Source organism: Sinohyriopsis cumingii, unplaced genomic scaffold, assembly GCF_028554795.1.
Source record: "Sinohyriopsis cumingii isolate HCF-2022 unplaced genomic scaffold, ASM2855479v2 utg000913l, whole genome shotgun sequence".
Classification (NCBI taxonomy): domain Eukaryota; kingdom Metazoa; phylum Mollusca; class Bivalvia; order Unionida; family Unionidae; genus Sinohyriopsis; species Sinohyriopsis cumingii.
In genome coordinates, this window is record NW_028315943.1 from 1774448 (window position 1) to 1789527 (window position 15080).

Consider the following 15080-nt stretch of genomic DNA (forward strand, 5'->3'; position numbering starts at 1 on the left):
TCATTTCTTTCTTTTTTCCCTTCTTTCATCTTCTTCTCTTCCTCTTCTTCAAGCCTGGCACTTTCTTCTATAGCCTCCATGGCCAGCTCATCCAGGAGTCGCCAGGCATACTACAGGTGCATCTGAAGCTCCAGTAATTTGCTTACTCTGCTCATGTTGACTAGATAACGATGGTTAGCCAGACTGTTCGTTCGTTGGATTAAAGTCGTTGGCGCCCATACGGGCATGTACGACTGGCTAATACACCGACGAGGGGCTGATTGATTTGTTCGAGGTGCCACATGCCCCAACGCATTAATGCACTCACAGAGTGCTGTTGGATTTAAGCCGACATGACGTCGAATAATAAGTCCCATACGTACCTTTTGTTGCTGTTGCCGTACTGCTGATATTAGGTCTCAGGCGAACATCCACGCCGTTCAGCAAACACTTTTCTTGTAACTGCATGTCCAGATGCAAGGGGTCTATCAGTTCTAAACTTCGGCTTCCATCAATTATTTCAGAGAATGATTGGGAAGAAGGTGTCCGATGCAACTGCTTAATGAAATGGTCCACAATTGTTTTTCTTCTTGTTGCAAACTCATATTGGCAAAGGAAGCACCGATAACACAATACACCACAAAGATTTGACAGAAAGAAAAAAAAAACGATTAGCGTGCTAGGCACACGTTCTACACACCACACCCACATGGGTTGCTTTTGTTGATCTTGCAGAGAAGATTGGGTGAAGGAGTGGTCACGGCTGTAGTGGCATCTGAGGCTGTGTTGAGGGGGATGATGGTCACTTCTTTTTTATAGTCCAAGAGTCAAAGCTGGGTGGATATCTTTTCCAACGTACTTTGACTTCTTTGAAACATCGTTTTCCCACTTTTTGAGTTCTTCGTTCGATAATGTTTTCGATGTCATACACCTTCCTTTTTGGTCACACGTTGTATCGCGGGCAAGTAAGACGTTCCTTTTAACACTTCCCCGTTTATGTCTTCCAATTTATAGACGGCACGATGACGGCTACGCACTCGTTCAGTGACACGAAATAATTCGGTGGTCCAGTTGGTTAAATAACCTTTGTCGAAAATGCTTTTGGGTTTGCTAATGTGCACCCAATCTTCTGCTACCAACATTCCATCTTTCTTGGGGACAGTCACCGTCGGCGACGTACTATACAGGCAATAAAAAAAAGACCTTGAAGATAAGACGAAAAGTGTGGCAACAAATTATTTCGGCATTACACAACTTAAGCAAGTGTTATCACAAACGGCAACAGAACTTGTACTGAATATATGAATGAACAAAGCAAAAAGTGGACAGATGAAAAGACAGACAGATGGATAAGTGAATACTCTCTCACCTGCATGTACACAAAGGAGAATACAAATTACAAAGGAAAGCTTTTGTATTTGTTATATTTATTGTGTGTAACAAATATTAGAAAAAACTGTGATAAATTTACTGAACATTTAGCATTCATGTATCAAAAACTTTATTAGAAACAATTTATTTAGTGAAAAAAAAGATACAATATTAATTTGTGTCAAAGATAACAGTATGAATGGTATATGCTGGTTCCAACAGGCTAGTGGTAGTAATCAACAATAATAGAGTGATTGAATAAAAAGTACTTGTAAAAATCTAAGAATGTGACTTGCAAGTTCAAAAACTACAATAAGAACATCAGTTAAGCAAGTACCAAACTGCATCTGAATTCCTGTCATAAACTGTCATGATTAATGCATGACGCAAGGGTCCAATCAAAGCAACAGTGCAACATCAAATAAACAAGTTGGAAATTTTACTCATAACAGAATTTTCTCTGGACTTGTGCTTTGTTTTGTTTTTATATAGCATCTTCATTTATTGGAATATCAATAATCCAGACAAAATCTGTCTCTTGAAAGAAGACTGTATAATCAAAATTTGACTGTACTATACGTAAATAGCTGACAATGGGAATACATCACCAAATGTTGAGTTGTAGGTGCATGACAAAAGCCAATGGATTTCTAGACTAGTTCAGGTAACTCTTTAAGATGAAAGAGTAACAAAAATTATACAACTACTGGATGTTCATTTGTTACATAGTCTCCAGATGATAATGCCATGTACACATGATCTCTCCTGTCAGTCACGGCACATGAAAAATACAGTAATCTAATTTATCCAACTTTGATTTGTCTGATGATCATGATAATAAGCAAACATGCATGGAAGTCATTCAATGTTAAGATTAGACAATTGTAACCATCTTTATAAACCTGAGGAAGATTATTTTTTTCTTCATTTCTTCCACAGAAACTGCACAACCTGGATTAACAAGAGTAGACCATATACATGTATTACCCTTACATAAATAACCACTAGCCTGTACCTGCCTTAAAAGTTCACTGAAGAGCAACCATTTGGTGGTAGAAGAGTGAATTTAATTTGATTCATTATTTTTGAAAGAAAATGCTTCAAGACATTAAAAAGTCTTTATGCAAAAAGACTTGAACAAAAATCATATGTTATCTTAAGAATCTTGCGTTCTCTCGTTCTCCACCCCCAATTCATCAGTCTAATGGTAAATATAGTATTCAAGCTTAAATGTATGTGTAACAGGAAATGGGTGTAAAACTAATTCAGATATAAGATCACCTTATTACTGCCATACTAGTAATTTTTATACCCTTTAAAATTAGTCATTTTCTTAACATATATTTTAATACATACAAATTCTTTTGTTTTTGAAATATTCATATTTTTGTACAGGTCTAAAAACGAAGATAATCATTGTTTAAAATTAAATACATGAATAATGTTAAAAAAATATTAATATGGACAATATTTATTGAAAATATGATTCATACCTCACTTATTTATTGCCTGACATTTGTTTGCTTATTTATTTAGAGAATTTCTATCCAAGGCCAGCCGGTAAAAGAAGAAAAAAATCTGCTATTTTCATTTAGATGTATACACACTGAAATTATTACAAGAACCATTGATTTTTTGTTTGTCTGTATCATGAGTCATCAATCTTTCCAAGTATATTAAAGACTGCATCCCAATTAAGATGCAGTGACACATATCTATGTCAAAGCATAAATTCTATTCAACAATTACTAATTCAGATCATAATAAAAAGATCTCCATTATCATAAGCAAGCCAAGGAGTGTCATTTCTTTTCTTCTCAAAATAATATGATTGTCATGTGACATTTTATGTAATGATGCACACATGGGCTTTGCATGTGTGATTTAGACTTTAAACGTAGTGTGCAGTGTGGCAGTTTATAGTGATGTCGGGCATTGGGGCATCATGCTGCAATCATGTAGCATCATGTCCCATCCAATCAAATTATCCTGACACCAGGATGACCAGTCCTAACACTAACCTCTTAAAGGTGAGCGCCAAGTGAAGCAGCTCCTAGAACCAGTTTTATAAGTCTCTGGTATGGCTTCGCTGGGTTTCAAACCTGCGACAACCTGCATCCGAGGTGGATGCTCTAACCACTTAAGGCCACTGGAGCAGTCTTCATGTTGGTAATTTTTGGTATAAACAAAAATCTTAGAGTAATTGTTTGTAATGTAGGTTCATATATGTAATCTGGAGAATCTTACTGTTAAGTACCATATGTTCTACTTTCGAAAGAAAGTCTCCATTCTATCCCACTGTTCTTTCCAGGGATAACATTTCAGGCAGTGACAATTATTTACTGATCAGCGTATTTATTTTGATTGAGTTTTTGACATCAACTGCCTGATATATTTGGATGTTTATATATTTTAATGCAATGCCTCTAATTGTATACAGTAGGTACCATACCAAGTACTTCTCATGTACATTTCACATCAGACCAGATTATAGGAAGTGTACATGCACTTATTTACAAATGATATTGGTCATCCTTCTCTGATGGGAATGTACATATTATTTTTAGGGAGAAGACATTATGTCATGATGAATGTCAAGATTACTTACTTTGCAGTTTATATGATCATACTGAATGTCAGGGTCACTAATTTTGCTGTGTATATAATCATGCTTGATACTAATACTTGATAAAAACATGGATCTGAACATTGCAATTATCTTAAACTGAAGGAATATGGCATGTATTTTTTAAATGCTTCCATTTACTTTATAATTACTGGTTTCTCTTTGACAAAAGCTTCATTTAAATGGGGACAAATAAAAATAACCTACTAATCCAAATGCCATGAAAAGTTGCTCAAACCTCCAAATCTCACAAACAAAAGCAAACTACATTCACACACTTGGAACAAAGTCCTATCAGGTCATAATTTGTTTAAGTCATGCATTGTCAGAACAAAGGTGTCATGATGGGAGACAAATGTCCATGTTATAATTAGCCATTCTGGAACATGGCATACTTTGAAAGTCATCGAATTCAATAAACCCATAAAAAAATTATTATTTACTCACAAGTGTTATTTAATGCAATATACACATTTGGACAAGATATACTTATGTATGGTACCTTAATACAATCATGTCAGATGCAAGTGTATTTAATATTGAAGATCATGTTGATATTTTTGAGTCCTTATTGCTGTGCCTTTTATATTTCTATAAACAATCACTATTTAAAGATGCTAAAAAATAACATTCCCACAATATATTTTGTACTTTGGAAAAATGAAACTATTTTTGGGAAGGAAATTTACATAAATTACACTAATATGGATGGATGTCACTCATACTAAATCTTGTCTAAGACCATGATGGCAGAGACTTATCATTCAAGCTTGATCAGAAATTACTGAAAATTAAACGACTGATGAAAGATGGCCGATGCATAACAGATGTAGGGCCAGACCATAAGATCGCTAGGCCTCATGGCCTGGTGAGCTAAAAATTGCTATTAAACTGAAATTCACCTTCATATAAAACAGCTCAAATGGTTGCTTTTCATGGAAACTAATCTAACTTCTATATTCTCTTGCGTAAATAGTCACTTAAATCTTATCTTGATTTAATCAGTGATTCTTGGTTGGAATATAAATTCTCCAATTAAAAAATGGCTACACTGGTTATGTGTTACATGGTATATATTACACCTCTCAAAATGTAAAACAAAGAATTAAAAGACTTAAAAAGCTGCATGGTTTGTAACAAAATAATAGATAATTAAAAGTAAAGATATCAACAGATTGTATAGGTCATTTTAAATGATGCAACAAAAACAACAAAAAAAATGAAGAAAAAAAACCAGCATTCCATAATAAAAGCTTCCAAAGACCTGCTAACATTGGCACTGATTTACAGTGTCTGTGCCAAAAAATATTCCCACTTTTCTAAATGATTTCTTCTCTGAAACTGAATATTTTTTAAAGAAGTCATATATATTGTTTTCTTTGTATTACCGTATATACTTGCTTTTAAGTCCAACTGCAAACAACACAGACCCTGATCTGCCAGCTCATAATGCGCTGATGGATATGGGTCTGTGCAGTTTGCTGTTGGACTGAACTTTTAAGTGAGTACATATGGTACATGTCAGAAGAGTTCATTTCAAATAGTCAATCCATAAATGTATATTACTGATATACTTATGTAGTGTGTATTGCTGATGAATCAGAAATAAACACTGTAATAAAGAAAACACATGGCTTTTTCTTCTATAGACTACCACCAGTTTGTTATTTTGCAAATTACTTGATTAATTCTGGCATAAAATATTATAATTCTTCTATATTTAAATTTTACAGAATTTAAAAGTGGGAACTTACAGTAATGTACCACAGTTTGTTTAAGAAATGGTTAAAAAATTCAGCCTTTAAAAGATGCATCGAGCAATGCAAGCATATATTCAAGCTGTAATTAAAAAATTACCTAGGGAGGCAATCTGGTCAAAATGGATGATTATTCAATATAATTGAGTGTAATTTATTACTTATGTTTTTTTCCTGAAACAGAGGGATGGGAAAGCATTCAGTGACACTACACCCTCCACCAATAAAGTTTTAACTGAAAATACCAAGTTTGTAGAAGAAATTGTAATTATAGTCACAACCACACAACCATTTAATAAATGTGCCTTCCAAAATGCAATCCATCCCTCTTTACTGTTATAAACTGAATAGGTCAAATGAAGCTTAGAGAAACAAAATCAACCATTTTAGTCTTTATATTACCAGGTAAGAAAACAAGCTGTTTCTCTACCAAAACCACAAAACAAATGTGATAATTATTCAGACTAAACTGGATTTCTTGAACTGGAGTTGTCTGGTTCATGTATTAAAACAACCAGAGAAAAATATTGGAAGCGTTACTTCCCTTTCCAATCTATCAGTGCTTTGCAGGATTCATATAAAATTATGACCCAAACCAAGGTTCTATAGCATAAAAAATGAAAATCAAAGGCAGGGTTTGACATTCACTGCAATTAAAGATGTGGTACAAGATATTTTTTGAAAAGGTTCCAGTTTAGCAATTCTGGAACATTCTCAACATGACTGTAACCCATGCCATATTATAATTATACACTTTGCATGTAACTTTCAACAACTTTAACAGAAAATATCATCACTGTCAACAATAATGCTATCACTGCCAAAACAGTGACATCTATATCGCATAATCTGCTAACTTGGACTTGACAAAACATTTGCAAATAAACTGTCTTTATTATTTTCAATATAATACCATTGCAGTGTTCTGAAAATACACTTCCCCAAATTAAAAATGACAACAAGAATTGTTATATAATATGAATGCTGAAATATTCTGAGCAGGTATAATTTATAGCAAGCAATGGTAGATGGCAGTTTTTGACCAGGTATGTATGCAAAACTGGTACAATATAATACTTTTACTAGTTCACCACTATAGCAATGAAAATTTTCATAAGTAATATACATTGCATTAAATTACCTTCAAAAACTTGCAAAAATGGTGACTTAAACAGAAATTTCTGTGTCTACAAATATCTGCTATAAATTAAACTTGGAACTGAAATTTACATTCATTTATCTGCTCAATGTAATTTAGGTTTTATGCTAGCAAGGTCTGTGGTTGTCATTTTTAATTTGGTGAAGTATATATTTATAAAACTGGAAGGGTAAATACATTTGCTGAAATGACTATAAGGACAGTATAATATTTCTTGCAACTTTAAGTGAAAACAGTTTTTTGACTCTTGTGCAAGGAACTTTTACTATTTTCACTTTGATGGCATGAAATACTAATCCTTCTAGTCTTTCAGTTAAAGATATAAATCTAACTTTGCAGAAAGTGATTAGAATAAATATTTTTATATTTAAGGATCCTTCAGTGATATTAATATTTAATTTCCACACAAATGTTGTAATGATTGACATAGCCAGGCTTGATATCCTCATAAACTATTACGATTCTTACACAAAATTCCATAATATTAAACATGTCATTTTCCAGGCCCAGAAAACCCAATTTTCCAGGTTTTCAAGAAATTTCCATCACTATGGAAACACTTCCTCAATTTTTGCACAAAATCTGCATTTGTCCATGTGTAAAGTATGCCCAACTGCAGCATCTGAATTCTGCATTAACATAAAATCCTGTAGATAAGGGTTTACTCTGTTTGTTGTACTTAAAATTCCAATGAAGAACGTCAACCTCAATCTACAAGCATGTTTTGGAATGGCACATCTGTGACTAGACAGCATTAATTGTTCCTTCTTCCACCAAATGATGCAAAACAATGCTGACATTAAAAAAGCATGGAAGGTTACAGTAAAAACATGAAAATGATGGTCAATAATGTTTGTGGTTGGATGATCTTTACACGCTGGTAAATGCAGTACTCCTTCATTGTAAGTCCCTTCATTATAACACTGTAATGGGAGTCATAGCACAAAGCACCTTAACATGAGACCATCTTATAATGAGGAACATACACATACAATTTCATTACTACGTAATGAGGTGTCTTTCATAACCATATTCATATCAAGAATGGTGGTGTAATGAAGGGTCTTGCAGCATTTGGATTCTTAATTGAAACTGTACTGTTAAAATTCATAGCATCATCAGAAATCTGTAATAAACTAATATAAATCCACTATGATGTCTCAGTGGTTAATCTAAGTGCAACAAACATCATCCAAAACTTAACAATTTCTGTTCTGACTATTCTATAACTTGCACAAACATACACACACACACACACACAAACACATTAACCAAGTCATATTCAGTCAATTCAAGACATTTAAAACAACAGTTCTCTTTGAAACATCATCAACAGTAACTGTAATGTTTAAAATTTATTCACTTATTCACAATTGTGTACTATAGCAAATCCATCACTGAAATGCTCAGACGTGAAAAGCAATATTAGATTATTTTCAATCTAACAATCATAATTATAGTCTTCAGCCCTTTTTATCTCCCCTGAAATAGGTGTCTAATTTCATCTCCGCCAATCTACTTTAACTTTACTACTGAAGTAAATAGTACTTTTTTCATGTATTTTCAGAAATGACCAAAAAAAAATGCTGCATGCAGCTTTCAAATTTACGTTCATACTATGAGCCTCAAACATATTTTGCCGATAACTCCGTCAGAGATTATTTTTTAGCATAACACTTAAAAGGATGTATGACTAAAAATAATATCCTGGTAGATAAACCTAGATACTGATGAGGCCACATATAAACTAGGGGAGACAACTGACTAATCTTCAATGTCATCTTTCAAAAATAGCCTTTCTGATGTACAATAGCTTGTTCCCCACAGATATTTATTTGCTTTGCATGATTTGGCTGTTGAATTTAATAGTTGTTTATTCCTAGGATTGACTGGACTGAATCTGGGTTAATATGGAAAGCTTATGAGTTCTGTCATGTAACTTCATCCAGCCCCATCTTTACATAACCCTTGATTTCAATATGTCAGTAACATCAAAAACATTAACAGCATTAAAAACCATACCTTAAACACTTTCTGTGCCAAACATTCACACACTTCTACTGTAAGTAATACCCTGCTGTAATGTGTATTGTTATACCATGAATTTGGATACAACATGGTCCTGATATTTTGTCTTAGAGCTCTTTCATTCTTTGGCACCACTCAAAGCATCAGCCAAGCCGATAAACAGATCAAATAATTCAGTTTCAGAAACCTGTTCTTACATAGCATTGATTAACTTTTATCAACATGGGGCTATTTTAATCATAACTGTTACGTAAATTGGCTGGTAGTAAAATTAATGCTATACGTCTGACGTATTTTGTTTATTCCCCAACACCAGACACTCAAATGTGCACATTTGTCAAATTTTCAATCATTCTCACTGTACTGAGATTCAGTACATAATGCAGTTGGAATTATGGACCCCAACTATTGCGTTATAGCAGAATTCTCCCATAAATACCAAAGAAAACATGTTTAACAAGAGTACTGTCAAGGGTACATTATATGCCCCCCAACCCCATTTAATAGTTCAGTATGTTGACTCTAGTAGTGCAATGGGCACTCTGGTGATTATTCACGAACAAGTCTCAAGGATGTTTACCTTTGGTCAAGGTGTGAAGTTCTGAATTAAACTTATTGCGAATGAACAATTATTTTATTTTATATTAACCATGGCATCAAAGCTTGAGCGTAAGACCTCAAAATCAATAGGTTTCATTCTTAACCTAAGTGAAAGCAATCAGGAAGTTTTGTCAAGGAACTAACCCATAAAGAATTTTTTTGTTGCAAAACCAAATATTTATTGGAGTTAAAATTTTGACTTTTTGACCAAAATATCAATAGGATTCTTCCTTGTCCAATGAATAAATGATCCACAAACTATGGCAACATACAGGAACAAGTAATTAAATTTTGGCAGACACTATCTTAAAAAATTATTAGACTTTGTTCCTTTATAAGCCTAGAAGAAATTGGCTTGTACCTTATGCCAGATGCAAACAATCCACCAAATTGGTAATGTAAATCCAATATTATTGAGCATAAACCATTTTTCATCTTTCAGTTACAATGCTCTTAACCTTTAACTTTTTGACCTCAACATCAACAAATTTCTTCATTACCCCAAATGCAAGCAATCCAAAAATTTTGGTCAAGCTCTGTCATGTACAGCTATTTGATGTACAGAACATTTTTCTTTTTTCAGTCATTGTGACCTTGACTTATGACCTATTGACATATACATGGATGTAAAAATGGGCATAAAAGAGGGATGACAGAACATCATAAAAAGATGCATCATGCCTTATGGCAGATATAAAGAAACATCCAATGTTTGACTATGCTGTAACATGAGTCCCTTGAAGGAAGTGAGGCTCTACTGTTTGAAAAGAATTTCCAGGAACCAAGATAAGACTGTTGCACCTGTCCCTTTATTCTTTTTAACTGCTGTGTATTGAAACTAACTCTGATCTTCAAGAACCAATCTGACCAAATCAAGTAACAAAATATTTTTTTTTACATGTTTGAGTTAACATGTTCATGGGATAGCTGTACGTACATGCAGTAAACAAAATTCTTTGCCATGAATCTGATGCCATGGATATACAATTATTGCACTTGTCTCAGACTGTGTCAAGATATACCCAAATGCAAAGTTTGGTTAAATCTATAATTAATTGTACGGGATGGAAAATGCCAAGTCATTTAAATGACATTTAAAGTATTCATCTGATGTATCCACAAAATGGGTTGGATAAAAATCTTGTGTTGTTATATTCATAAGCCCATTGAACTAAAAACCAAAGTGAAGACTTATGACTATAAATCAATGGCAGTACATTGACTATGAACTTAATATAAAGACTGGCCAAAATAGACTTGCATATGTACAAGTTACTGTGTTCATAAGCTCAATGAAGTACACAAATGCAAGCAATGACTCAACCCCATGTTAATCAGGTCTGATTCTCAAAACTCCTTCACCAATTTGTGGATATGCTGGTGTTCAGATCTGCATCATTCGATTCAGAACCAATTAAATATTGGAAGAAAAGCTTAGATGAAAAATGAATGCTAATGACACCATTCATGAGAAGACTAGTGATAACATGATTTTGAAGATGGCCACTGTAGTGCCAAGGAGAAGGTGAGATAAGCACTCTTTTCTTTTACAATCAAATACACATTTATACGGTAGTGTTGTAGTTAAAATGTCATGTAAACAAGACCAGAAGCAGCCATATTTCGATTGTCAGGATGGCTATAAAGGTAGCCATGTTGAAAGTTAGATCAGTCTCAATTTAATATTTCAAATACCATATGCTGCAAGAAAGGTGTCATTTTTATTTTTTATAAAAATGCCAATATGGCCTTTCAATTTACAAGAAGCAGCTATTACAAGATTTTTCAAATATTTTAGGTCACACTGACATCCTTTTTATTTAGAACCAACTAGTGATAAGTGTTTAAGAGCAACTCTTATGGCTACGATACAACCATTCCTTCTAGTGGAGCAGTGATCACAATACTTTCAAGATGCCCACCACTCATCAGCTCCAATTTTATTTAAGACCAAACAGACATCATAACAAGTTTCTCAGTGAAAACCCCATGTCTATCTGTTAGAAGAAATAGCCGTACACAGTTTTCCTTATGGTTACCATAGAGGCCAAATTTTATATCTAATCAGCACCACTATCATGTAGATAGATACTATCACAATAAGTCTTCGTGGAAAGTCCATGGCACTATCATTATACAGTCTTAAGAATTGCAATAACAAGATTTCAAAGATGGCTACCTTGGGCATGAAACTGAAGGTCAGATCGGTACAATTTTCACTGACAACCGACTAAACAAATTCTTACTGGAGGTCCGAGGGGTAACATTTTCACCATGAGAAGTCCTAAAGCAAAAACCTCATGTCGATCATGTCCATCCAGGAGGAAGCAGGAGTAGCATTATCAAGATGTTCAAGATAACCTTGGTGCCATATTAGATATCAGATCAGTACCATTTTCTTTTAGGACCAACCAGACACCTTGTAGTAAAATTTGGTGTTGATATGACTATCCACTCAGGATGAGTACCACTTGCATGATTTTCAATAACGGATGTCTGAGCAACACCATTTTCATTTTGAACAAACCAGACCACAAAATGAATGTGTAAAATTTTATGGCAATCCTCCAAGTACTAAAGAGGTAGGTAGTAGCGATGAAAAATTTGTGCTAATCGACAGACAATAGACTGTCATCATGCTAATCGATAGACAATAGTCTGTCAGTGCTAATTGATGAACAATAGACTCATCATGCTAATCGATGGACAATAGACTCCTCATGCTAATCGATAGACAATAGACTGTCATTGTGCTAATTGATGGACAATAGACTGTCAACAGACAACAGGCCATAGCATAAGGTCTTCTGGTCGATGAACAGTAGAGCTAAAAATTCTAATTTATTATCTGCACACAGACTTTGACTATTCAAAACAATTTGGGCCTGTCAAGTGGATTACAACGATTTACAAAAACATTCCGCAATTTCCCACATAATAACTGTATTATGCCAAACAGGCCAAAGGAATGAGCAAAATAGCATTCTCAAACACAGCAGAACACAAAGTGTCTAAAATTTTGTGTTTCTCCAAATGTTTGTTATCTGCTAAGCTACTCAAATACCAGAAATTACCCCAAGCCACTTCTCTGTTATCTCTTTCCAGTAACTCAAACTCCTGCCTATTTATAATCATTTTTTGCATTCTCATAAATGTTCCAGACTATTCTTTGAATAGACGGCTTTTTATCCTTCTTTGCATAAATAGGAAACAAAAAATAAAGGCTCAAGTGCTATTACTAAGTGCTGCACAAGAAAGTTGACACTTCATTTTTTGCTAGTGGTGTGTAATCCCATTTAGAAAGTGCTACCATGCAGATGGTTACCATGGTGTTGGGATTCATTGTTACTACATGACAGCTTGGTTCTGTCATGTCAGCAAAGCTTGGGATAAGCTTTTGTATATATCAAGTTTTGTCCCAAATGTTTCTAGTAAGGCAAACTTATCTGCACTTACAGGTCAGGGCTACTAGTGAAAACTGAAGCTTTCGCCTCGCCTTGACCGTTTTCCATTGAAATAAAAGCAAACTACAATAAAACAAGAAAAAGAGAGCATGTACGAAAAAACCAGGAAAACTATGTACAAAAATACCAGAGGGAAGCCAAGAACAGGAGGGCCAATTCACAGGAACCAACATTCCCAGATCTACACCAAGTATAAATTGTGTTGAGCTATTGATTAATTTGACAAAGCAGTCAACAAGAATACTATGGATAAAGCATAAAGCAGAATCATGGAGGGAATAGGATGGATTCCTTGAACGTGGCCACGCTGGGTCTGTTCCTTGGCATTTCCCTCTGTCCAGACATCCCTAAATGACAGGACGGGTGAAGTACGAATAAGTCAGATGATACTCCTTGAAGACGCAAGTCTGATGATCCTGTCGGTTGTAGTTGTTGATCGTTCGCTTGTCCTCAATTCCTTTGTGACTTTCACGGGCGATGGAAGCCTAGAGATGAAATAAAGCATATACAGTTCACAGATTTCTGGAGAAAAAAAAGAAAGTTTAAAATGTACATCTTCTGCACTGCACTGAACATAAATTCTGCTAGGTGAATGCATCAATGACCAAGTGGATAATAGGGCTGGAAAAGAAAAATCAGTTCTGATGCTGGTGGTCAAGGGATCAAGCCCAAATGGCTGAGATACGTATTTCTTTAGATTTTATTTAAAAATTCAATAATGGCAACAACATAAATAAACAGACTATTAAAACAACAAGAAAGCCAGGGTCAAGTTACTTGACAGGTGTGTAGACCTGACTTTTAATTTTCACAAATTTAGTTTTTTCAAAAAGATGGATCTTGAAATTATTCCCAACAAAAAAGCAAAAAGTGCAGCATGGGAATTTTAAAACACAGAATGACTAGAATGGCAGTGTTATTTTGATTTGTTGATAATTTGACTGCCTTCAGGTGTTTGTTGATTTGTTTCAGTTTTATGTTAATTCTATATGTTCATTTAAATACTATTTTAAGTCTAACACGGTAACACCACTCAGAGATGTTATTTTTTCAAGTAGTAAATGTTATAGTGATTATTTTATTGTTTTCATAAAGTGTTACTGTATTGCAATATGAATTTAGTATACTGAAATACCGTTCTGGGCATACTGTTGCACCCTTATATATGATTAATTTCTCTGTATACAAGTCATTAATACATCTAGCACTGATTCCTGGATCTCTCCCCGCCTCCTTGGGACTAGGCCACAATTCATACTATTGAAACTGCTCATAGTCACAACCTATTTCAGCCATGTTTGAGAAAAAAGAAGCCCCCTTTATCTGAAAAAACTGGGCTAATAGTGTGATCAAAATGGGGATATTTTTTCTTTTCCTATGTTAATACTATATAAGCAATAAATCTCAACAAATAATCTTATAAACTAAGACATGGTTGTTATAATAAATATGTACCTATTAAAGCAAATGTTGCTTGTAAGTAATTATGTAAAGATATTTAGATATATTCATTGGTATGAGAGACATACATCTATGGTTTGGTTTAGTTAAACACACTTTAGTTCTTTTGAAAAACTGTAAAAGGTAACAAGTAAACCATCAATGGCAGTATGGTTGGATTGTACAATTTTGTTAAGTCAAAATGTGCAGTACTCCTTAAGATTCATCCTGTGTTTGAAGTTAAAGATTATGCAGTAATAGTGTTTAATAAAATTAACCAAATACAAAGTTTACTAAAGATCACTGGAGAATGGAATACAGGTCACAGTGATTTAGTTTTGACTGAATAGTGCACCTCATGAAGCATCTACATACAATATATACTCGTGGATAAGAGGAGTAATTTTGGAAACAATAAAACCCTGGAATATGGCAGGTTGGCTTATTCATAGAACAAAGTCTAAACTTTAACATTTTTAAGATTTCTTGTTGACTACTGGCATATATTGTTGCTTTAGATCAATGAAGATGAGATCTCATGCCTAACCTGAACCCCCATGACCTCCTGTACCAAAACCCCATGTGAATATGACCATCCATTCTGATGGAGTAACAATAACAAGATTTTTAATATGGCTTGACTTATGGGCTGGCTT

The 15080-nt window shown here is 34.2% G+C and overlaps 1 protein-coding gene across 1 annotated transcript in view; it reads right to left on the reverse strand.

Annotated features, from left to right (window-relative positions):
• Nucleotides 1-1389: 1389 nt before the first annotated feature.
• The window catches only part of LOC149773032 (S-adenosylmethionine decarboxylase proenzyme-like), a 129132-nt gene continuing 115441 nt past the window's right edge, over nucleotides 1390-15080 (reverse strand). Inside the window, exon 12 of the mRNA XM_089946919.1 lies at nucleotides 1390-13469. Coding sequence (XP_089803045.1) covers nucleotides 13332-13469 — 138 coding nt within the window. The 3' untranslated portion in view covers nucleotides 1390-13331. The remainder of the gene's footprint in view (nucleotides 13470-15080) is intronic.